This window comes from Strix uralensis, chromosome 13 (genome assembly GCF_047716275.1).
Source record: "Strix uralensis isolate ZFMK-TIS-50842 chromosome 13, bStrUra1, whole genome shotgun sequence".
Classification (NCBI taxonomy): Eukaryota; Metazoa; Chordata; class Aves; order Strigiformes; family Strigidae; genus Strix; species Strix uralensis.
This window is the reverse complement of record NC_133984.1, coordinates 11,985,223-12,010,876: the sequence shown is the minus strand read 5'-3', so window position 1 is coordinate 12,010,876 and position 25,654 is coordinate 11,985,223. Positions and strand designations below refer to the sequence as shown.

General features: G+C 52.5%; 1 protein-coding gene across 1 annotated transcript in view; it reads right to left on the bottom strand.

Annotated features, from left to right (window-relative positions):
• MID2 (midline 2) overlaps positions 1 to 25,654 on the bottom strand; it is a 117,849-nt gene that overhangs the window by 5,146 nt on the left and 87,049 nt on the right. Inside the window, exons 5-9 of the mRNA XM_074882783.1 lie at positions 17,252 to 17,400; positions 16,624 to 16,751; positions 15,472 to 15,615; positions 10,112 to 10,273; positions 1,000 to 1,207 (exon numbers count right to left, since the gene is read on the bottom strand). Of these exons, the coding sequence (XP_074738884.1) occupies positions 1,000 to 1,207; positions 10,112 to 10,273; positions 15,472 to 15,615; positions 16,624 to 16,751; positions 17,252 to 17,400 (791 nt within the window). The remainder of the gene's footprint in view (positions 1 to 999; positions 1,208 to 10,111; positions 10,274 to 15,471; positions 15,616 to 16,623; positions 16,752 to 17,251; positions 17,401 to 25,654) is intronic.

The following is a 25,654-nucleotide window of genomic DNA, read 5'->3' as shown; positions in this document are numbered from 1 at the left end:
GCCCTCCCACTCTCACAGCATTCACCCACAGAGCCTGGAAACCTCAGCTGAGAGCAATCACTGCAGAGGAGGGGCTGCATCCAGGGCTGCCATTGCTCCTGGTGCTCCACCAAGCCTGGTGGCCTTCAGCAGATGCCAAGGTGCTCCAAGGTGGGGACAAAGCCCTGCATTGCTGCTGATGGAAGGGAGACATGGACTTGTCCTCCCTCAAGAGAAGCAGCTTGTGGGAATGAAGGCAGCCTCTCTTGAGGCAGAGCAGGGAGCACAGGGTGATGGGAGAGCAAATGGTGAGTGAAGCATCACCCTCTGCTTTGCCCACCCAGCCCTTTGCTATCACAGAGCAGAGATGTACGTCCCTATGAGCTGGAGAACCTGCTGCTTGGGATGGTTTCTCCTGCCAGCCTGCAATGCTGGGGTATGAATATAGGGTGAAATATAGTGAAGCAGGCATGGGACAGGCTTCCCCTGAGCTCCCTGCCCTCACAGAGTATTCCAGTGGCTTGCCAGGCCTTTGCAAACTTCCCCTGGAGACATCCCTGTTTCCTCTGCTTAGTCATGGTCCCCCTCTGCTTAGCCTTCCACCTCAGACTTTATAACTACGTCTGGCCCAGCTAAGTGGGACCTTGCATGAGACAGTCCAGGGGAGGGCACTGCACATAGGAAAACCAGCAGATTTAAAGCTCTGTGGCACTTCTGCCCTGCCATAGAGGTGAGATTTGAGACCTGGCAGGCATTAGCAGGTTCAGCAGGTGAGGGAAATGAAGATACAAGCTTCCCCTTTGCAGCCTGACTGGATCAGACCCAAAGGATTCTGGCAGAGAGGAGAAACTCACAAACCTCTTGAAAGCCACAGCCACCCAGATTTAAGGTCTCAACCACCTCCCTGCTCATAAGCAGTCCTGCCAAAACCCTGGCCTTTAACCCTAGCGTGTCCCACAACATCTCTGGGGGAATCTGAGGGTCTCTAGGAGAGGGAGGAAAGACAACAGTGCTGCCTACCAGGTCGAGGATCCCACCACCACCTCCCAGTAGTGGCAGCCGCTGTCAATGAAGACGTTGCCTGCCGCACCATAGCATCCTGTCCCACTGAACCTCTCAGGCGTGTGGCTCTTCTTCAAGGAGCTCTCGTCCTTCTCCATCTGCAGCCCGTCATTGGAGATCTTCAACTTCTTGTGAGCCATCTTGGGGTCCAGCTTAAAAGGCTGACCTGTTAGAAGACAACACATGGATTAGGATTTATGTTTGTTACCATCATCGTGCAGGCAGAACATGGTGGTAAACGTCTGCCCCAGGCTCTCTGGAGATCCTTTGGGAGCCAAAGGTTCCCCCACCAGCCAAGGACACTGGATTATAGATGCCCAGCAAGATGCCAAGGCACATCCACATGCCTTCTGCATACATTGTCATGGGCTGATCCGTCAGCCATTGGTCCCTGTGCTGCTCCCATGCCCCCAGTGTGTGCAACAGCTTCCCCACTCCTGCTGGAAGTAGAAAGCAAGTCACTGCTGCCCATGTCTGCAAGCAAACCACCACCCCAGGCATCGCCAGTGAGACAGAGGGGAGCAGGGATGAGAGCAACGCCTGCACTTTGGGCTTCTTCCCCAGCTCAGGAATCACTCACATTCCCGGACCAAACAGAGGGAAAGGAGGTGAAACTTGAAAATGCAGAGAGAAATGAGCTGCAGGGAGTGAGGTCTCAGAGCAGCCAGGCTGGGCACCACAGCATGTCAGGCAGGGCCATGTTGTCCTGGCAGGGATCCTTAAGTGAGAGGCTGGGGAACGTCCAGGGTCCCCTATTGCACATTGCCCCCTTCCAGTGCCTCATTCCCCATCAGAGCAACTCCCTTTTGTCTTCTGTTAATGATGTAAAATGTGGCAGAAGCAGGGGGGATGTTTCCAGGTAATGGAAATGGCACTGAAGATGCCATCAAGATGCACTGCGAACCAAACCTAGGCAGGGCATGCAGCCTGAATTCCTGAACAGATCCATACTCTATTAGCAATAATGAGAGTTACATGAGCACAGGGAAGGGAGAACAGACCCTTAAGTGCTGGTATAACAATACTGAATCACAGAAGTAGTACTGCAGCATCAAGCATGTCCCCGAATCCCCATCAGCAGCTGATGCAGACTGCTCCCCGTAGCGCACAGGCTGCTATTACATGCTACAGGAAGCACGCCCGAGGATTTTCAGTGCTTCTCTGCTGCCAAACAAGGTCTCACCGCTTGGAGAAGAGAGTCTGGGCTGTGCACGCAGCAGTGGAAGCAAATCAAAGGCATCAGGTCCAGCCCGTGTTTAGCAGAGGCTGGAAGGGAGGTGTGAGCACAGGGCCAGCCAGCGAGTGCACGCCCCGGGGCTTCCTCTGCAATTAACAGAATTGAGTTTGATGGATTTTTCAGATCTTTAATGCTGGCTTGAAACCCAACTGCAAATCCTTTGTAACGTTACCAGCACACAGAAAGCTAAACTGTTTCCTAATTGACACACACTGGCTGTCCTGCTTGCTTTGATAAAACTCTCCTGAAGAGCCGCAAGGCCAGGGAACATCTGTCCTCCATTGCGTCAATAAACACCATCTCTTCTGGGCACCAGCTTCACAACACATTCAACAGTGAGCACTAAGGATTTCTCTGGAAGGCTCCAATTTTTGGTGCCATGCAGCCTCGCTGCAAAACCAGCCCTCACTGGCTCCTAAGTCCAGGTCTTGTGCATGCACGGACACAGGTGGGGATGGGGGTCAGAAAAACACTGGCAAACACACTTATTCAGTATGGAGGGTCAGGGGATTTGGTGCACCTCCTGCTTGGGCTGCTCATGGGCAGCCCTGCCAGCAATGCCCAGGTTGATGCCCAGCCCCTGAATCCCCCACTGCCCTGCCAGAGCGTCTCTTCTGAGACAGGTTTAGCTTTTGTGGGGGGCTGGAATTCACAGTCCCTTTTGCTTCAATGCTTTTTTTCCTCTTTTACTAATTTAGGGTCATTTTAAGACCAGGTGTGGAAAGGAGAAGCCAGAAGTTGCATTTTGAGAAGCCTGAAACAAAGGCCTCCATTTTGGGGCAGCAAAGGGAGAAGGGCAGCTCATTTGGGGAGCCTCTCTGCTCCCAGCTCCACCATTTTCCCGTCACTCTCTTTGCTCTTGGTTCAGGACAGACTTTGGCTTCTCTGTACAGCACCATTTTTTTGGTACAGCTATATGAGTTTGTTCAGCCCTGAGGATCTTCTGGTCCACCCTCACATGGTCACAAGCTTTGGGCACAGACTGTGCCTCAGTTTGCCCCTTTGTACAACACAGGAGCATCCCTGGGGGTGCTGAGGGCTGGTGATCGACCCTTTCTGGCTGCTGCTGCAAAAGAAAAGCTACTCTGGGAAACTGCTGCTCCATCCCTGCACCCTCCTATGGGGAGTACAGCACCCATCCCCAGGGGGGCGGCAGCAGGGAGCCCCACCAAGCCCACAGGGACCATGCCGTCAGGAAGGGGCTGAGTGGGGGACAGTGGGGTCCCACGAGAGCGGTGGGTTTTCCTACAGAGAGTATCAGCAGGGGTGGAAACACTGCACCAAACATCTCTGCAATAATCTGTCTGATAGCGTTGATGACAATGTGTGACTGATGAAGGCACCAGGTGGCTGTGGCAGGAGCCAGCTCTCCCAAGTCACCAAGCCCAGCCGGGGACACTGGCAAGCGGGTGTTCTGCTCCGCTGCAGCCCCTCACCGCTGGCACCAGTGTGGAGCCCGAGGGGGCGGGGGGCGTGGGACCGCACGTTAGCGACTGCTGCATAATGCAGAAAGAGCAGGCATAAAATTAAATTGCACATGCAAGTTAATTCTGGTGCTTTTTAAATCCTGTGCTCTTGGCTTTGCAAATCTAATGGTCGTTTGTTCTCTTTCTCCCCAGAGGTTTTTCCATCTGTAATTCCCTATTTTGTTCTTAAAGGGAACTGCAAAGAGGAGTCCCGATACATTATCAGCTGCATGTGAACCCACATAGAATCACAGAATCACAGAATGGTTTGGGTTGGAAAGGACCTTAAAGATCATCTAGTTCCAACCCCCCTGCCATGGGCAGGGACACATCAACAGCACAGCTGAGCTAAAGCAGCTGCTGAGCAGCAGTGACAGCAATCTCCTTTCCACAGGACAGAAAAAAATCCCCCATGCTCTGCCCAGCAGGTAACCCCGTGCGGGGCACACACTGGCTTTCTGCAGAGCAGGGCAGCTGGGACCGTCACACCAGGGCCCTCAGCGCAGCTCTGGTTATAGATCTACTGTCACAATGTATAGGTCCTCCTGCAGTGGGGGCTTGTTCGGGGGCCGGGCACGCTTCCCATGCTCACAGCATCGCTCACAGCCCTGCCTGTGCTCCTCTGGGCTGGCAGGGATGTGACAGCACTGGGACACAGGTTATGCAGAAGCTAGACCAAACCTGGGTGATCTCCCCAGTGCTCCCCTGTCACCTGCTTCCAAATTCCAAAGCACAGACTTCACCTGACCTCCTTATTTTTCAATTATTTCCCTCTAGAAGCTCCCAGACTATCCCTGTTCTTGCAAACAAAACCCCAAGATATTGCAAAGAAGCAAACTGAGTTCTAGTGGTTTTTGTCACTATGGGTTTTCATGCAAGATACACTAAAGGACATAGAGATACTGGATAGGATTTCTATAGGGATTCATCTACTTTAGCACAAAGCAAACCAAACAGGGCAGCTGCAGCAAACACTTTAAATAAGTGCAGACAACATAAAATCCAGGCTTTGGTACCTGGAGTGTCCCTGGCCTGGCTCAGGGGAAGGTGCTGTGGTGCACAACGAGCTGTGCCCTCCTGCAAGCTCCCGTTTTCAGCTACAGACACTGAGTCTCAGTGAGGAGAAATGCCCGTGCCAATGCTTTGTAGCGAGGGGGTTTCCAAGCCGGGGCTAGGAACCATTGCAAACAGCCAGCAGCATTAGCTACAGCAAGGCTGGAGAGCTTTCAAGTGTGACCCCATAATGGAGCTCATCCGTGCTGCTCTCTGATACCTGATGGTAGCTCGCGTTGATTCTCCTCAGAGCCCAATTTGCTAGATAATTGAGTTGAGAGGCCTGAAAGTAAAGCTGCAAATTGGGAGTGACCTGCCCCCTCCTTTCCTCTAGCTATTTTAATATTTCTGTAGCTATCTTTTTCCAGCAGTAATGCAAAGAGACAAGCTCTGAGGAAGTGAGGTATAAAAATACTCGACTCCTTCATAGGAGAGGCAGTCACAGCCCTTTTTACGAAGACGACCCCCTGTTAAGGTCAGTGTGAACTGGAGTCCAGCCCTTGTTGATGGTTTGTGCTGGCACATCCTGGCCCAAGGGCTAGAGTAATGTCTGCAGGCAGCATGCTGTGATGACCAAGATGAGACTTAAAAAGCACACAGGCTGGGTTGCAAAATCTTGCTCGGAACAGAGGACATTTCAGAGGACACAGTGGATGCCTGCTCCCATCTGACCCCCCTTCCCAAAATCCACCCTGGCACTGGGAAACAACACGGATTTCACAGACTCTCAATGGCCCCAACCTCAGCTGTCTCAAATCCCCGGCATGTGAGCCCAGCAGGGTCCCTGCACCATGCACCCCAAACGGTGCTGTGCTGGACAAGGGGGGCTGTGGGGAGATGCTGGAGGATTCATGACTTGAGGACAGCATGACTGGAAGAAGCAGAGGTCCCCTGCCATGGGGCAGCTGGTGGCAGCGGGGTCCAGCCACCACTGGAGAGCCCAGCCAGGTGAGGGGGCTGTCCCACAGCTGCGGGATGCTGCCAGCACCCCACCCACATCCCCATCCTGCAGGCAGCACAAAGCAGAGGTGAAGGGAGAGGAGAGCATTACATTTTTCACAGGCAAGGGAAGACAAATCAAGAGAAAATAATTGCTTGATGCTGCCAGGCTGTTGTCCAGGCTCCCCACCACGAGAGGGACACTGCTATGCAATGTTTTTGGGGTGTGGGGGGGGCTTCAACTGCACGAGATGGAGCACGGGCAGCGCAGCCTTCACCGACCCGCTCCCTGCCCAAAGCCTCCATCACCTTCCCCTTTGCTCTCAGGTTACTGCACCTCTTCAGCCCACCCCCAGCCCCCCCGGCAGAGAGCTGCGAGTGATGGTGGTTCCTCCCGTCAAGTTTTTATTAACGTATACATCCTGGGCCAGTCACTCAGATAACTTTTATCTCACAAATTCAGCTTGCTGGAATATTCCCTATAGCCTTTCACTGATTCATCCATGGCACCTGCATGGGGCTTGAGAGCTGTGGGAAACCAGTCAGCTCTGAGGCTGGACACAGCAAGCTGCACCCTCTGGGGTGTTTATCAGCTTAATTATACTTCCCTTCCGCGAAAAGTCTTGAGTGCTGCAGTAGCTGAGCAGAGAGGAGGAAATCCTGGCTGGCCTTGGGAGTGCAGGAGCAAAGAGGGAGGAGGGGGCAGCCAACATTGCCGCTAGGAAAATGTTCAAGGTTAATTAAGCAGGTCAGTGGTGTGCCGGGAATGGAGATGGGCAGAGGGGAGGTGCTGGCTGGTGGGAGCCTGCACTGCCGGCCTGCAGGACTCTCCCAGCATCTGCCCAGCACCCCTGGACCTCAGAGAGCTTCTGCCACCCATCGAGATGAGCAGATGCACCGGCTCTGGATGTTCCCCTTGCTCCCGGGAATAGGTGCATGAGGGAGGACGGTGCACAGGAGGCTCACTCATCCTGGCTGCATATATGAATACTTAGTTTTCTATCTACCTCAGCAGTAGTCTGTCTGCAGGACAAGAGCTGTTAATGGGGCAGCTACGCCGTCAGATTTTCTTTTCTTGATGCTTCATGGAAGGAATCAATTATGGCGAAGCCCAGCAGGTCCTGCTAACCATGCCAGCTCCAGCGTGTCAAAAAAGCCATCCACAGGGACAGCCAAGACAGGACTACGTGTTGGTTTACATAAAAGCTACAGAAATAAATGGACCAAGATCCCCCAGAAGCAAGAGAACACCTCCGACACCCAGCTGAACAGATGAGGAGCAGCAAGCCCGTGCTGTCAGGGGGGTCGGTGTCGCAGTACCGCTGGTGCAGCACCGGCCCAGCCTGTGCCCTGCTCCTCCCACTGTGAGGACAAGGCACAGGGCAGAGCAGAGCAGATAGTTTGGCTGAAAACATGCTGCAGAGAGAAAGGCAGGGATGGATATGCACTCCCGCTCTCAAGAAATGAGCTCTGTCCTCATTGCAGATGTTCACCACAGTCTGCCCAGCAAAAAAAAGCAAACCGAACCACAGTAACACACTGTCAGCCCTTCTTGCTCTTCTCTTCTTCCTCTCTGCCCACAGCAGCAATGTCCCTGCTCTGACCAGATACCTAAGATGCCACCTGTGGCTCATATGCGGAAGTATCCACGTACAAAACCTGGTGGGGACCTGTGACCGTGCAGCTGAACTATCAACCTGATCCATAAGCCCTCAGCCAGCTGCCCCGCGGTCAGAAGCAAACAAGCTGAAGGCGGCTGTGGGCCACAGGACACCTCGCAGAGTGAGCTTGACAGCAGTGATTACTGTCCTCCCATCAGACATCACCTCGAGGAAGAAAAGCTGCAGGACTGTAATGTTGAGTTGTCAAGTCACAGGAAAGCAATAAATTCATCCAACCCTATGAATCTTCCAGCAGACTCCCTGTTGCACCACTTGCTGAGGGATCATCCCGCTCCTTAGAAAGCATCTGCACTAACATGGTCTTGATGCTAACAGGGACCTCAGAGACTGTCACTCAGGCAGCAAACTTGTGCTGCAGCAAACCCAGCCCTCCGGATGAGATCCGACTGCTGTTTCAGATGAGATGCAGATGTGAGCCACCCCATACAACCCAGGAGGTCTCACCAAGAGATGCATAAAACAGGAAGAGACAGAAATGTGAGTGAGAACAAGACCAGTCTGCAATGGTCAAGGTAAGGACTGTAAAAACCACCTTCCCTGCACTTTATTTACTACCAGAGCTGGGACCTGTCCCTGTATTCTGGCACTTTCATCCACTTTTGGACACTTGTTAATAAATAAGACCTACTCAGGCCCAGACTCAGCAAAGGAAGGAAGGTTTTTCTCTGTTACTAAACCAAAACTATTCCTCCAAGCTCTTCTGTTCTGGCAGTTTGGGAACACAGATTTAGTGTGCACTGACAGCACTGATGCTGCAGAAATCAATACATGTCCTGACACTGATCTTCTGATGATGAAGGAATCTTTCCAAACATCACTTCAGGAGCAGAAAGAGGGCTGTGAAATATGCTAATTGGCCCATCTCCTTGTTGAGCTGCTGATATTTCCACCAAGGTTACAGCAGTTGAAAAGTGTGCACTATCTTCTAATCGCCCACTTGAAAAGGAGAAAACCCTGTTGCCACATAACAACAAATACAGACAGGAGAAACGGCCAGCGAGGATGTGCTGGGGATGCAGCACAAAGCGGTGGCACCTTCAGCCAGCACCACCCTGATGATGAGCAGTGAACACCCCAAAGGAGCCCTTGTACACTGAGACTGGCCACAGAAAGAAAACATATAAATAATATTCTATACATATATATTGCTAAATCAAACATTCAGAAGTTTCCCTAAACACTTTTCATGGGCTACAGATAAACACCGAACCAGCAGTGGAAAGGGATGCATGCCCATTAAAGCCATGTGCCTCTCCTTCCCATCGCCCAAGCATGAGGCACTGGGATAGGTTCCTCGGTCATTTGGTCGTGTGGAAGGAGATCCTGGCACATGCAAAACTATGGTCATCCATCATAATTTGTGCAGCGCTTCAGGTGAGGCTTGCTTGAGACTTTAAACATGCAAGAAGCTGCTGCAGACACATCCCTGCAACAAGGGGAGTTCAAAACTTGATTGGGTTTTTATTTAATCTACTAAATCGAGTTCATCTCCGAAGAGGAGCTCTTAGCAGCATGCTGGCATCTCTGATGACTGACAGTTAAAAAAACAAAAGAGCTAGCCCCATCCCCTGGGAGCAGCTACTGAAGCAAACCGCCCTCGCTCCCCCCTGCGCTGCTCTGTCACAGCATCGCTCTCGGCTTGTCAAGCCACTCATTTCTTATTTCCAGAGCGAGCACCTTTCAAAGCACGGGGAAGCACTTAAAAACAGCAACTGCAGGAGGGATACATTTTTAATAAACAAGGCAGAACTAGATAGGAGTTTGCTTCTCAGCAGCTTCCCTCCAGCCCCACTACTATACTGCCTTTACTTAATTTCATTTGGTTTAAAGTCGCACAGAGAAAATGAGGAGGCGGAGGCAATAAATCATCTCAAAAGCCTAGTCAAAGCAGGAGCAATTGCAATGTTGGGAAAGGAAACACAAGGGAGGGCTGCACTCTCCAGGGCTGGGCAGAGACAGCTCAATGAGCATCTGAGAGACACAGCCACGGACCAAGCAGCTGTGGGCAGAAGCCTGGGGAGCCAACTTACTTTCAAGAGGAAAAGGCTTCCCTCCTCCCACTGCAAACCCAGAAACCCCCTCCTTGCCAGGACGGCTCCAGCTCTGCTACTCTCTGATTTTTGATCGAAGCTCACTCTGATTTCCCTAAACATATTTATCCCTCCTTGGCCATCCCCGGGGTGATGTGAAGTGCAACTTCTTTTCTGCTTTGCTTGTGGCTGTAAAGCCCCATCTACTACCACACAGACACTTTTCAGTCTCCTTATGGTGCCCCAGAATTGCAGCCCTCTGTGAGCAAAGCCACGCACAAGCACACAATTGCCCTAGGACTCCATACATCAGCCCCAAAAAGCCCAGTGATGTAAAGTGACCAGAAAGATGGACCTTCATGATCTCCTAAAATTCCAGCTGCCCCAGGGACCCATAGGGATGGATGCTGACAGAAGCACAGAGCTGATAGGAGCCCCAGGGGTAATAGGGTAGCAGGACACCATCCCTTGAGGCAGGGAAGGAGCTGAGACACTGAGTAAGATGGGCATGTTAAATAATTTATATAACCCGGGCGTCTCCATCACCCTGCCAGCAACTGTGGGCTCACAGAGAGCGGCTCAGCTGTACCCCTTTGGGCTTGAGAGCTGATAAAGCTGCTCTCCCACCACCCACCAAGACAGGGCGAGCGCCCAGGCACGTACTGTTTGTCTTGAGCCTGGCGGGTTCGCTGTTTCGGCTGCCCGCCTGGTTTATGGCCTTGACGAGGAAGATGTAGCGGGTGCCGCTCTGGAGCCCGTGGACGGTGTAGTGGTTCTGCTTGATGTTGGGAACAATCATCCAGCTGTCCATGGAGTTGTAGAGACCTGCGGTACAGGAGAATTAGGGAAAGATTTATTCACAGGAAAGGACAGAACACAAAGACCACGTGCTGCAAACGCAGAGCTCACCGACCACTCATCCCCCAGGCTGATTTACTGCCTGCCTAGGAGTTAAGAGCACCTGTAGGAAAATTTCCATCCATGATAAACCCCAGCAACTCAAAGAGCCTTTTTTATTATCACATGAAGTCAGTGATTGGTGAGGCAAAGCCAGGGGTGGGGTGCTGGCACCTCAAGATGCCACCATGGGAAGTGATGGGGAAAGGGTGCAGAGGAAGAGGAATTAAATCGGTGGCACCTTCCAGCCAGGGCAGATGGCACAGGCAGCTGCCAGTGCCTAGGAGAAGGTGGTGCCTGCCATCATCCTCTCTCCTTTCTTTGCTCTTGCAGGACAACCTCCCTGCTGCTCTGGGAGCTGCAATATGCAATGCTGGCAGCAGGAAGGGACACATTTGTACCCTAATCTTTCTCCTGCACAGTGCTCAGTGCTCTGGGGTGGGAAGCAAAAATCCATCTCCAAGGGATGCTGATGCTTCAGCTCCCTGTGTAGACTGGTCTGCGAAGTGGTTCAAAGAAAATTACAGCTCCCAGTGAAGGGAGCAGGGTCCGGATGCTTGGAAAACATTCAGAAGCCTCAATTCTTTCTGGAAATGGAAAGAAATTAAGAACCCAAAGACCTTGGAGGTGCTAAGACCTAATGCTGCAGCGGTTTGTGCTGCCAGAGCTGCAGGGCCAAGCATGTACAGAAAATGTAGTGTTGTATCTAAGGTGGGATGGCACAGTGCTTCAAGCAAGGAGAAAAGCCCTACATGGTGCCACAGATGCTGTTACTGCCACTGGCACAGCTGGGGTGAGAATAACCTGCAGACTGCACAAGTACCTTGAGCAGCCAGTGCTGGGGGAAAAGGATGCTGCTGGTTTCAGGAGCAACCTCCAGCGCTGGCACCAACGGGCTGGGGGTAGCGAGTGCTCAGGACCACCCGTTGCAGCACACAGCAGCTCTGGGCTCTCAGAAAACAGCTTTAGGGCAGCTATCACAACACAGGACTCTTGCTTTAAACCCAAAGAAGAATAAGGAGGAAGCTCAGAAGCAGTAGCTGGAGGTTTCTCAGATCCAACGGGTCTGGAGGCGAAGGGCAAGACAATACGTGAGGAGTGGGTTGTGAATTAAGGGTGACTGGAGGAGGGATTTTAGCCTCCTATCACCAGCATATGTGTGCATGGCTGGAAGGCAGGAGCCTGGAAAACGCTCCACACCTTCTCTTTTAAGGCTTACATTGGGGTGTTTATTTATCTCCGGTGGCTTGCTCAGCCGGAGGACAAGGGCAGGTTGCAGTCATTGTCAGCCTGGATTTGGTTTAAAATATACGTGGAAATGGCCTAGGGGAGCAGAGCAATGTTATTTGAAGTAGAAAATAAAACAGATGTGATACCAATTGCATCCTACACGCAGAGCTGCTTTCATCAGCCAAGCACTGGTAGGTGTTATCTCCCTGCGGACAAGGACCAGCTTTGGATCCTTCATTGGAAAGGACAAGGTGGCTGAGAGACAACAGTCCAGGAATGATTTGGCTTCCCAAGCTGGTTTCTTTCCCAAACAAACCAAGAAGGGGTTGGCCTTGAAGACTGGGGGCTTCTATCCTTGCCAAACTTAAAGAAAATCCTTTTTATTGCAGCTTTTGTCATCCATAAAAATGTCTGACTCCAGCCAAGCTCTTGGCTTTAAAGAGAGCATGAAGGGGATGGTTTCCACAGGCCAACTGTGTGCTCTTTGAGAAGGTATTTCCTTTCATGGGAAGCCTCCTTGTGCTCCAGCTAGGTGAGCCCTAGCACACTATTTCCAGTGTCTCTTCATGCATGAGTTCAGCCAGGACTCAAACGCTCTCATCACCCAGACCTGACTGTGTTATTTCAAGTGACAATATATTATTCATTTTCTCCTCTGAGATGTTAACTGATGTTTTCTTTACTCCTTTTATGAAGAGCTACCAAAGACGGCCAAGGAAGGCATTCCTGACGTGTGCTCCTCTGGGCTTTCTTCCAGAGCTGCCCCTGCTGTTCATCACCCCTGCGGTTTCCATAGCCCCCACCTTCCTAATGCCTGTGCCAAACCCACACAGCCCCCCAAAGTGGGTAGGTGACTAATTCCCAGATCGGAGTCCAAGCCACGTGCCCAAAGTGGTGTATGGGCAGAGGTGGGAGCCAGACCCTTCCCAGAGGGGCGCCAGCACAGCCCCAGGGTAAGGGCACAAGTTGCAGCGGGGGAAATCCTGGTTAGATAAGGAAAAAATTATTCTAGCTGAGGGTGGGGAAGCACCAGAGCAGGACCCTGAAAGCTGGGGAGCCTCCATCCTTGGAGATGGTCAGTGCTCAAGAAGCAAGACCTGAGCAATCTGACCGAGCTCTAAGTCAGCCCGGCTTATGCAGAGTTGGTGCAGAGACCTTCAGGTGTCCCTCCCCAGCTGAACAATTCGGTGATACCAGCATGGGCCACGTTTGTTCCTCAGTTGGCAGGTGCAGGGGAGGTGGAGACTGGTGGCCATCTAAGAACAGAGCCAGAGAGGTTGCTGAGCTCTCCCAGGCTTTCAGAGAAGAACAGAACTCTGGAGACATGTTGTGGCTGGCGGAGCAGAGGAAAACTGAGCAGGGAAATCTAGCTGCTGTAGCACTGGGTACCCATAGTTAACCTCTGACTGAGAGGAAATAAATCCTCTTGTTTTCCAAAATGAGGGCAAAGGCTGGGGATGCAAGTTTAATCAGCTTTGAAAGTTGAAAGCAGTAACTTTCTCTGGCAGCTTCCTGCATATTTTACACTGCACTTAACAGCCTTCCTGTGCCATGACACTGTGCTTTCAGAACTGATGTCTTCCTGACCAGTGAGATAAACTGACAACAGCCAAAAAGTTCACTACGAAGCATTTTGTCAGCACTTCCTACAATGGTAAGTGCTACTAAGGAAAACCAGGAATAAAACTTTCTTGCACGAGCCATGCTGTGGGGATGCTGTGCTCTTCCAAAGCACTACTTCAGGACGGACAAGCTGGAAGCGCTATTTTTGTTCTCCCATTACAACATCCATATTTTTTTCTCATTTGAAACAAGCAGTTTCCCTGGACTCTCTCCCGTAACGGAGTCCACATTTCCTTCAGGATGCAAACCCCCTCTAATTTTTTAAAAAGGGCAGTGTTATGAGAAATAGTAACACGTAGGTATTTCTGATACCTCAAGGACTCACCAGGCACCGAAAGGAACAAACCAGTGCTGCTGAGACTGGCAAACACTCCTTGGTGTAATGGCTGAAGTGCTCCTCTCCTCCCTCTGTACCTCTGTGGAAACCTGAAGAACCCCCTTTCCTGTGAGGACAATCAAGCCAGCTTTTTCTTTTTTTTTCAAATAAACCTTCTTGACAACAAACAAGATGGAAGATGAAGTGGCTCCTGCAGATGTGACGAATCTGTCCTTGGCGGGGGTCACAGTTTCCAGCCCTGGCTTTTTCAACCTGCAGTTTACTAGCTCTCCCTAATGATAAGCCATGGTGCTAGAAAGCTCAGAGTCTGAGTCTCTTTTGATCAATTTAGATGCAGGGGGAGGAAATTAGACATTCGGCACATTCCTTTTGTTTTAATCCCCAGGCAATTTCTGGCTCATTTTATCTTCAAGCCTTCAGCTGATTCGGGATGTCTGATGAACTCTGCCTGGCTAATATTAGCGCAAAACTCCAGCCCTGCTGTCAGATGTGGCAGTTTGAAGGGGTAGGTACAACCACCTGAAGCCTCAGCACGGCTGCAGGCAGAGCCTGCCCCAGGCAGCCCAGCTTTGCTGGGCCCAGCATTGTTTTGCATCCTCAGACCACGTTTGGCCCTGGCTGGCACGGTGCTTCGAGGGGCTGGCAGGAATTCTCCTGGGCACAAACCCCTCAATTAACGGGGGTGCTGATGAGCAGTGGTACACCAGAGCCCCTGCACATGGCCAGGATGCCCTTGGAGGACAACTCTGGTTTTTAAGGTCCTGATATTTGGAAGAGTGGCAGGAGGTTGCTGGCACAAAACAATGCTTTGCCAGAGCTGCTCTACCTCCCCGCAATTTGCAACAGGTCTCTCCCACCACCTCCTTTTCCCTTTGTTGCTTCTGCTTCCTCATTGCATTCACTGCTTCTGTTTTCCGTCACACTCAGGCAGCAGGACCAGGGGCAGAGTGCATCCCTTCAAAGTCATCATAATCACAAGCTCACTTTCTCCTGCTCGCCCTGGTTGAACACACACCACGCCTCCAAGTGTGCCTTGCAAACAACCAGACACCCATTGCGCGGATGTCTCTGGATCCCATTACCTCCCTCTCCAAACAGTGAAGGCAGCTGTTAAATGCACTGTTAAAATATTTGTAATATTAAAAACCCCATAACTACCATAGTCTTCATCAAATAACAAATACCCAGGAGGAAGCTCTGCATCTAAGAGGTTGCTGTTCTGGCCTTGTGGCAAGCCTGAGGGCAGGTTCAGCCCTATAAAACTTTCCTGGTGCACTGGAACATATCATGGCATGGAAAATACGCTGAGCACCACACAGTCCATAAAGCCCAGGGTCTCCCAGAGGAGCTGGATGCTGCAACCTGAGCCGCAGGTTCCTTGCTGTCTGACCACAGTGCTTCCTAAGTGATTAGGTACCACCACAGACCCATCAGCAAGAGCCCTCCTCTGGCCTCAAATCCCATTCCTGTCAAGCAAATTTGTGGCGGTGTGGAAAAATTAGGTATTGGAGTTGCTTTCAGGAAAAATTACCTGGAGACGTGCCTCGGTATTGTTATGGAGGGTATATAAATCACATTTAATTATCAGCCCACAGAGCAGCCGGCGCTGCCCTGCCTGTACGATCCCAGGGTGTGTTGTGAGATGTGCGGATCTGGTAGCTGTGAGACAGATGAGACCCTCTTATGCACCAAACATTTCACCAAGCCAGAGGTGGCAGACACCAAGCGCAGGGCAAAACAATTCAGTTACGGACCCCCAGCATGGTGGGGTCCTCCATCATGTTGATTACAGCCCTAAGCAGTGTCCTCGGAGGATCCTTTGTTGCGGTTTTCTCCCCTAATTCCCAGCCTTTAAACTGCTGATTCTCCCAGAGAACCTTTTTCTTCCTGAAGTGGACCGTGGTCCCCCAAACTGAGCTAGCACACAGTGACTTACTGATGAAGTTGGCTTGGCCAGTGAAGATGGTGTACTGCAGCTCGTAGGAGCTGACGCTGAACTCGTCCTCCGAGATCCAGTGGACAGTGATCGTGTCGTGGGAGGCTGTGCAAAGCTCCTCTCGGACAGACGGCGGGTTCGGCGCTGCGGGAGATCACAGATAACATATTCGGTAAGTTTGTGCTTTCTTTTCTTAATATACCTAGGGCTTTTTTGCTCCCTTAAGGATAAAGATGGGCTCGTGCGGGGAGCAGAGTCTCTCGACATTGTCTCATTTTATCTGTCATTGTGTTTCTCACTTAACTAAACTTTTTACTGCAATAAACTTTGCAAAAAACCACACCAGTGTGTTTTCAGGTGTGTCAGAATGACAGGGTTTTGCTGCCACCTCCATCAGATCTGACATCCCCACCCTGAAACAAGCTGAGAAGCCACTTCAAAATCCACCTATTTCTTGGCACTGGTTGAGGGATAAGTATTTTGTCCCATAACTGTTCCAGACACATGCTTGTTGTTAATCTTTCATTGCAAGATGATCTGCTTCATGATGAAGAAAATCGGATTTGGATGAGTAACGATGCCCTCACTTCTCTGGAGCTTTCATCCCTCCCTCTGCTCTTCCAGCACACAGCATGGTCCAGCAGCGGTTGGTTGTGGCAGGGCTGCTCCCAGACACTCTGCATCACCCCGGACAAGGGCAGGAGCAGCATTTAGCCTGTGCTAAAGGCAGCACCAAGAGGCCCAGCAAGGTCTCTGCCCAGAGCAGATCATAATTTATGCATATGGTGCATTAGAAGTACAATAATTGGTTAATTCACTGTTCCCTCCCCATAATCTGCCCTGTCGGATCCTTATGGGCATCAGCCTCCTCCCCAGGTCATGGAGACCATCATTTTTGACCTGCTTTCTGAACTTTTCCACTTGCACTCCAGGAGAGGCAGAGTACAACACGAGGATGGGGACACATCACTCTCCTGGTGACAGCACGGCCTCTGCTCTGCCGCAGCTGACCAGGCACTTCTTATTGGTGAGGACAAGTGGCAACCTAGTTTGCTTTGAAATACACCTGCCAGCCCTCGGTGGGGCACAGGGGAGGATGGCTGCAGGGAAGATGAGGGGCACAGGCAGTGGGGAGAACGCCTGTGCACTCACCGGTTAGATAATCCAGCCCCTCCAGCAGCTTCTTCTCTCTGGAAAAATCTAAAGCAAAGTTTTCAAAGGCATCGTTAAAATTGATATCTGGTATCAGAACTTGAGAGGATGCAGTTGCCATGGCGACCCTGAAAGAAAAGAAGAGACCATCAATACGCATCAGGGTGCACGCTGCTCCCGACACCCAGCAGCGGCGAGGTGGGGGATTAAACGGGTGCAAGCAGCCTCATGGTGACATTACATGCCATCGGGAAAACAGCTTGCACCTACTAACCACTGCTCCTGCCCCAGGAGGGTGGCCGAGCCTGGGGACAGGTCCCCAGAGAGGTAGGAGGGCTCCATCCTTAGGGGGTCCCAGCCCCGACTGCCCCCTGAGTTCCCTTTGGATTGGCATTTCCACCACTTTCCCCCCAAGGGAATGATGTTTGCTCCCACAGTTCAGCTTTGTTAGGACCCGCCATGCAACTCCTGTCCTGCGAGGGATGGGAACCGGTGACACCCCTGACTGTGGTGTTTATTTGAGAGCAGCAGGCTGGAAGTCTGCAGGGAGGAGGATGGGGCATCCCTGGGCAGGGAGCTGCGACCAGCAACATCCCATTGGTGTCCTGAGCCACGCGTGCCAGCCCACCTCTCAGCCACGTTCCTGGCTGTCTGCAGGAACCGCGCGTGGTCGTTCTCCTTCAGGATGTGCTCTGCCTGGTTGATGAGGACCGTCGAGCGCTCAAGACACTGCCGGCAGTTAGCGACCTGCTGGGCCAGCTTCCGCAGCTTCATCACCTGCGAGAGGAGCAGAGGGAAGCAAAGGTGTTCAGGAGCCAGCAGTACATTGCAAAGCCCAGAAGAAACATTCTAAGCCAGGGGCTGCAAGGAGCAGTGAAACAGCACAGAAATGTCCCCAAAGGCTCTGGGAAGGGAGAGCAGCAATGGACTTTCCATATTTTGCTTGCAGATAGGAAAGACCCAGGGAAAAGCCTCCACACTGCTCTAAGGGTCCCACGCGTGATCAAAGCAGGAGAGAGATGCATCCTCTCTCTGCTCGTTCCCTGCAAATGCAATGTCATCCCGCCTGTGCTGGCTCTCGGTAGATTTGGCCAGGAGATGAACGCTCCTGCAAAGCAATTCAGCACAGGGAAAGGAAACCTCATGCTGGCTCAGCCCCACCAGAGCTGCTGGAAAACATCACATTTGCAGCCGCAAATCGTTTTGCAATTAAAGGTGAGGTGCTGCAGTAAGACGGGACAGTTACCCGCAACACAGGGAAGCAGGAGCTGAAAAACCAGCCGAGGCACCAGCTTGCCCCCCAAAATAGGGCACGTGGCTCAAATGGGCTCTGTTCTGTCCACACCAGTGTCCCATGAGCCCCATACAGCCTGTGCTTGGGTCCAGGGCTCAGGGCTCTGCCACGTCCAGTGGAAGCTCAGAACTGGCCCAGCCACTGTTCAGAAGGGGATGAGAAGTGACTCCAGGGAAAAGCACCTCTGACACTTTCCCTGCAAAGCTCTGTGAAAGATATTTACTGATGGCTTAAGACAGCACTGAACAAGCCATTAAAGAATAAACAAAGAGAAGAGGTCTGATGGCAACTCTTCTCTCTTCTGCAAAGTACTGGTGCTCAGCAGCAGTGAGGGGAGCAAAGAAATCATAAGACACATTATTTCTTAGGCAAAATCTCCATGTCTCAGGGCAACACTGTGCAGGAGCACAAGGGAAAGCCCCTTTGAACCTCTCACGTCCTCCATGCAGCCAGGGTGAAGCTGCTCATGGACTGCAATAGTCCTATTTCCATAGGGTCTACTGAATTAAGGCATATGGCTCTATCAACAAAATAATCACAAGATGTAACCCCCTTCTTTCCCTCCTGTCTCTACACGAACACACACACACTCCCATACAGCCACCCCTGGTGCCAACTCCACGTCAGACTGCACCCAGGTAAAATTCGGTCACCCTGGGGCTCAGCCCCTGCAGCATCCCTTCATCTCCCAAAGAGCACGGATGGCACTGGGCAGGGGGTGAAGGGCTGGAAACCCAGAAGCGATGGGGGCTTGTCAGAGACTGGACAGCTTCACGCTGGAAATGGGAAAACTCAAATGTGAGCCAGTTCAGAGGGAAAAGGGAGGTTACATAGGAGCCAACACAGATTTTTGGGGTAGTTCTCCCATTTAAGCTGGGAGCACAGGGGAGCTCTGGAAAGCCTGAAGCTGGAGGTGGCTGAGGTCAACACCATGTGTTTAAGACTTGTCGTACCACTGCTCTGGCTATCTGACACTTTGCTGGTGCCAGGGACAATATTTTGATTTGGGAGGAGCAGTCCTGGGTCCTACACTGGCACCAACAAAGACACAGAAGAAAGGAGGAAATCAGCACAGTGGGAATTGCATTGGCAGCCAAGCTGGAAGTAATTCTGTATCTGGAAAGGCATCTTGAGACAGGCAATGAGGCACTTGCTAATGAAATATAAATTCCCACTGCCCTGGTGCTGTGTGCATCTGCAGCGAAGGACCCTGCAGACACCTAGGGGAGGGGAAAGCAAATTTCAGCAGATGGAACTGGGCTGGGAGTACCTGAAACAGCAGATTCTGAAAGGATAAATCTCACTTCAGACCTCTGCCCTGCGCTCTGCAGCCGCATCCCACATGAGGCTCTTCTGAACGGCACTGCGCAAATGTATCTTAAAATGAAACAAGTGGTCCTCCAGGAGCACACCTGTGGCACCAACCACAGAACACCATGTCCTCTCACTTATTTAGCAGGCACTTGCAACCAAGCATCATGCTGGACTCATCCTGTGAGAATGCAGCGGCGGAGATTTAGCCGTGTCCTCTCTGCTCCATACAACCACGGACCGCTCTCCCAGCCCACCTCCAAAGGGAGCAGCCAGTACATGTGCTGCTAGTTTGCACACCTTCAGATTATTTCCTTGTTTCCTTTCTTTAACAAAGGAGTGGTGCATTTTTGCGAGCCTCGCGAAGCTGTCATGACAGTGGCTCCTGGAGCACCTCGCGTGGCAGCTCCTTGCTCCCCACCACTGCCCTGCAGCATGCTGTCAATCCACACACACATTCCCCCTCCACCATCTGCAGTTTGAAAATCCATCAGGAAGCAAGAGCAGGAGCTCCCGGAGGTGATGGGAGGCTGCTCCAGCTGCTCTTCCGAGGTGTCAGCACTGTTAGTGCATATACAAATAAGCAGTGTGCTAATCCCTGGGCTGACAGCAGGGCCCTGCTCCCCTTGCACGGCTGCGGGCGTCCTGCTGCAGCCCCTGGCACCTCTGCAGGAGCTCAAAATGGACAAGACCAAGGGTGAAAAGCCAATAGATGAGCTCTGAGCACCTTTAGTCAAGAAAAACCTATGACTTTGCATCCTCCCCGGACACCTAAGGGTTTCCATTGCACCCCACAACATGGCTGCGTGCCAGCTGATGGAGTCCTGCATGACCAGCACAGCACCCCCCTGGCTGCACCCACTCCAGCGCAGGCCATGGAGCAGCACACCAGGCGGCAGCAGGAGGGGACCTTGGGGTGAATTACCAGCAAGGTGAGGACACTTGGGCATCCTCCAGCCAATGTCGTGAGCTCTGCAAAGGCACCCAGGGTGAGACATCCCTTGGAAAGCTTTGCCAGCACAGGTGACGACATCACCCATCAGAGGTGAGGATGCCCTTGGTACCTGCCTGCTCTACCCATCTGGTAGAAACACGTACCAGACCCTGGCACCCATCCTGTGAGATTTACTGCCCCCAGCCAGCCCCATGCTGGCTCCATGCAAGCAGCAAGGAAGCTCAGGTTAAATCTGGGAGGTGACAATGTGTGACCAGGCCGCTGTCACCTGTCAGCAGAGGTAGCAGAGCTGTTAAGTGACCAAGGTACAAGGGAACCCTGTGCATTCTCCCTCTTCCTTCTCCCAGGCTTTTGGAGGACATTAGCTCCCAGCACCATGTCCCCACCGCATGATGCTGGGCTGCAGCATGTCCCTACACCCACTCCGGCACCCACAAAGATCCCAGATGGGGCTGACCATGCCACGGCCACGGGTTCCAGCGCAGAACCATGAGCCCAGAGGCAGCTGGACAATGGGAGCAGGCAGAGGAGAGGGGGAGAGGGAAGGAGGCAGCAGAGCACATTATCACAGTTTAATCGCTCCACTCTACCCGCAGAGGCTGCCCAGCCCCGAGGCGCACAGCCGTACACGTGTAGGGCTGGTGTGCTGGTGGCTGGGAGCAGAACTAGACGAAGCAGGTAGTGCTTGTTACACTGCATGACACTTGGATTTGTTATCAGAACCAGACATGCAGCCTGATTTCACTGCAGCAAGAAGTCACAGGCTCTGACTCGCTGTTGACTTAACGCTCACATGTAGTTTGAATTACAGCAATAGCTGATAATGTTGTGAATTCAAAAACACTCCCTCCAGGGCCCTGCAGGCTGCCACACACCCAACGCTCCTGGAGTTGTCCTGTGAAACCTGTTCTCGCACCCCACAGCCCTGGCAGCATCCCCCCACAACTCCCACGGAGCTTGACGTTGTGTGCAAACAGAATCACAGACGGGTTTGAGTTGGGAGGGACCTTTGAAGACCATCTAGTCCAGTCCTCCTGCCAGGGGCAGGGACATCTTTCACTAGTAGTTACTCAAAGCTCCATCCAACCTGACCTACAACACTTCCAGGGAGGGGGCATCCACAGCTTCTCTGTTCAACCTGTGCCAGTGTCTCACCACCCTCACCGTAAAGGATTTCCTCTTTATGTCCAACCTAACCCTACCCTCGTTCAGTTTAAAAATGTTGTCCCTTGTTCTGCCGCTACATGCCTTGGTAAAAAATCTCTCTCCATCTTTCCTAGGAGCCCCCTTTATATATTGAAAAGCTGCAATAAGGTCTCCCTGGAGCCTTCTCTTCTCCAGGTTGAACGACCCCAACTCTCTCAGCCTTTCTTCCTAGCAGAGGGGCTCAGCCCTTGGACCATTCCTGTGGCGTCCTCAGGACCCGCTCCAACAGGTCCATGTCCTCCTTGTGCTGGGGACCCCAGAGCTGGACACAGTGCTCCAGGGGGGGTCTCACCAGAGTGGTGTAGGGGGGGACAACCGCCTCCCTGACCTGCTGGCCACACTGCTGGTGATGCACCCAGGACATGGCTGGCTTTCTGGCTGTGAGCACACGTGGCCAACTGATGTCCAGTTTTCCATCCACTAGCATCCCCAAGTCCTTCTCCACAGGGCTGCTCTCAATCCCTTCATTCCCCAGCCTGTACTGATACCAGGGGTTGCCCCAAACCAGGTGCAGGACCTTGCACTTGGCCTTGTTGAACTTCATGAGGTCCACATGGGCCCAGTCCTCCAGCCTGCCCAGGTCTCCTCCCTCCAGCACAGACCTGGCTCTGAGGGTCTCCTGACCAGCAGACAACAGAGGGGAATTCAGTTTTGTTTAAGCCTCTCCCAGTTCCACTGGTCCTTTACCTGGCAGTAGGGGTGCTAAGAGCCCCAGTTCTCCTCTGTGCGTCCTGCTGAGGGTTTGCAGTCTCTGCTGCTAGACTTTTCTGTAATTAGGGCTAGCAGCCTGCTGAGCCTACAGGGCAGGTGCTCAGGGCACGTTGGTTTTTGAGATAAACCCAAAGCCCACAGTCTTAGTGGTGGGACCAAATATCTAACCTCTTGGGGCAGCAGAGCTGGCACCTGACTGTACCCAAGGGGCGCACCCTTCAAAGGGCCAAGGAAGCTGGGTGGTGCTTTTCCCTACTGATATGCAATAAGCAGCAATCACCCTTAAACCCAAACTCTCCTGGCCTCTTCCCAGCAAGGTAGGGCTGAAAGTGTGGCTGCCTTGGGATCCTGCCCCTCAGCAAGCTGCCCCGCTGCACTGCCCACCTCCGAGGAGAGCACCCCATGGAGACCCATCCTGTCCCCACGCCAGTGTCTGGGGAGGTCTGGGGGAAGCCATGCAAAGAGCAGGGGTTGGCTGGCTTACAAAAGAACATATGGATGAACAAAGCCAACAATACAGCATCTAAATGATGGTGTGGATCACTCCATAGCCACTGCCATTTGCTTCTCATGTCATTCTCACTTCCAGGTGCACCAGCAAACTTATTAGTGAGCAAGATGTTGGCTTGGATGAATGACATCCAGACAAGCGGGTTAGACAAGTGGCACAGACCTGGGACAGAAAACGCAACAAGGGACATGTCCACCCAGAGCCCTGCAGTCTGGAGGGATCCTCTCGGGCTGGTCGGGAGCTCTGCAACCCCCAGTGCCCCAGCACCAAGACTAGGGGATGGGGAGGGCTGCCACCCCAGGGAATGTCCCGGGGGATGGCGTAGGGGGGAGAGGGCAGGGAGCAGCAAGCTGTGCCCCGGCAGCATGTAGCGGGGAGGAGCATGGGCTCATCTTTGCTAGCAGCAGGCGGGCACAGCTCAAAATGTCTATTTGCACAAGGAAGCAATTCTCCTGCTGGGGCCTAATGGACCAATGGATGGTTCATTTTATGACCAGACTTGTCAGAAAAAATTATTAAAAGGAGAATAAAGAAGAGAAATAAGATGACTTTTGTTTCGAGGGAGGACTCGGTGAGCTCTGGAGTAGCTGTCAGCCTCAGGCAGGGAGAGGCAGGAGAGCCCCTGCCCTTGCCATGATCACTCCCAGGAGCTGCTGGTGTGTCCGGACCAAGCTCTCCTCAGCCACAACCCTGCAATGACCACGGCCTGCAGCATTAATCCCAGGCAAAGCCTCCGCTGTAGCTAAGGGAGAAGGAACTGCAGATGCCCTGGCCCGAGGCCAGTTGGGCTGGACTGTGACACCAGCAGCTGCAGTGCCCCAAGCAGGCGACACGGCTGCTGGCACCCGCTGGCCAGATCCACGCTGTGGCAGAGTGCTCTTCAGGGCAGCCCAGCTGCCTGCTTCCCTCCTGCTCCTCCTCTCACATCCTCCCTGATGATTTTCACTGCCTCCTGGGTCCTTCCCACATACCCCCACCACCTCGGTGCCATGTTCACCATGGGGTGCTGCCAAGCTTCATGGGTGGTCATACCCAAGCCCCAGCAGAGCACAAACCTGAGCCCTGCAAGGTGTGAGCCCAGCTCAGAGCTGCACGTGGGCTCCTCAGTATCTAATCTCTCATGGGTTTCCAAAGTCACGTGCATGACGCATCCAGGAAGAGCCCTTTTTTAGGATTACTGGAATAAAAGATACCTAAAGGCTGGGCCTGGTTTCCTTACATCAAAGGTGCATTGTCCAGGAGCATGGCAGGCATCATCCTCCACACACCCTCGCACGGCATCCCTCGCTCTCACCCACAACCAAGCACAAACCTCAGGCTGCTGCTCTGGTCCTTACATCTCTCTCGCTGCCTTGTGGAGGCAGAGGAGCTCCATCTCACAGCTACCAAAGCAGCCCTGGGACGGAGTAGCCGATTCCTCCAGAACTGCACTCTGGCTGGAGACAAACCGCTGCCTCAGCATTTTTGCATCCATAAACTTTCCTTCTCAGGCCCAGGGCTGCCAGTCTTTCCAACACCGTGTGCTACTGTGATCAGGCTGCTCCATGCATCCGTTGGGCCATTTGTCAGGAAAAGCAGCCCAGAACAAATGGAAAACCAAGTGGCAATTCAGCAGGAAAGCAGTATTTTTCACTCCACAGTCGGAGCGCTTCAAACCAGCCGCAGTCTCTGGCACATCCTCCTTTCTTTTGTGTTTGGAGCTTTTTAAACACTCCAATGTTTGCGGCTGGGGCTCCTCGGAAAGGCTGCTTCCTGTTCACACTTGGAAATTGTTGCTCAGAGGTGTCGAAAGCAATGGAGGAAACCTGCCCAGCCTTCCCACAGCCAGCGTTGGCAGCATAGGGGGCTACAGAAGGGCACTGCAGTGCTGCAAACCCACGTTTCAATCTCCAGCCTGATTCCACCAGCAAAGAGGCTTATTCCAGTTTCCAGGTAACTCTGGAAACCAAACCCAGTCCCCTCCCCAGTACTGCCAGTACTGTCCCCACATCCATCTTCCACTGGTTTTGGTGCGGATTTTGCAGCTACAAAGGCACAAGATTGCTGCTCCTACCCTGGCAATTTATAAGCAGCTGAGCGTTGCTTCTGCTGATGGTTTTGGGCACTAATCAGGGCCTCTCTCCTTTACCCAGCTGCCAGTTTGTAGGAAAATAACATCTTTGAGCCTTCCAGATCCCTGCCAAGTACGGCTGAAACTGGACAACATGGTCAAAAGATGTTAGGGGGAGAGGGTGGGAAGTGAGAGGCAGACAGACAGATGGACCAGCAGAAGGCACCGTTACATAAAATATGTTCCCTGAAATGGCTGGGATAAAACCAGGCATTTCAAAGCTTCCACTCCTGCCGAGGGTGTCCGAGAGTCATACTGGCTGGCTCTCTTGCATACACACACAGTGCAACCCGCTCCCAAACCTTTGCCTGCAAAAAAATCTGTATCTGGGGCGATGCTCCTCTCTGGCTTAGCTATTGGCACTGTGATGGATGCAGAACTGGACCTAATGCACGTTCAAGCTCAGTAAGAAAGGCAAAGGGCTTGTGCATGCACACTGAAAACTCCTGTGGGCACCGCTCAGAGCTACACCCAATCCCTCCAGCCTCTCCCCATCACACGGAAAACACTGGGAAAAGCCAGAACACCTGGAACTGATAGAGGAAGGGTCCAAACACCCAGCCAAAGAAGAGGGTGAGAAACCAGCTCACCTATGGCTATGCTGCAATGCAGAGTGTGTAGCCTCTCCTTTATCTGCAGTGCAGGGCTCAGATGGCCCTTCAATAATAATTCTACATTATTACATTAGCACCGCAGTGTTAGAAAAGCCCTGAGGAAGCTGTCTGGACTGATCCAACCAAATGCACCAATTTGCCATGCTAATCAACAAGCCTTCCCTCCTCCAGCCATGTCAAGCACATGCCTTGTCCTCAGTGGAAGAGCCCTAGGGAGAGCAGCAGCGAGGGACACAGTTTGGGGTGTCAGGGAGATGAAGCTGTGTGCACCGATGGCAATTCCTTCACGGGCAAGGCAACGCACGCCACTAGCAGCCCC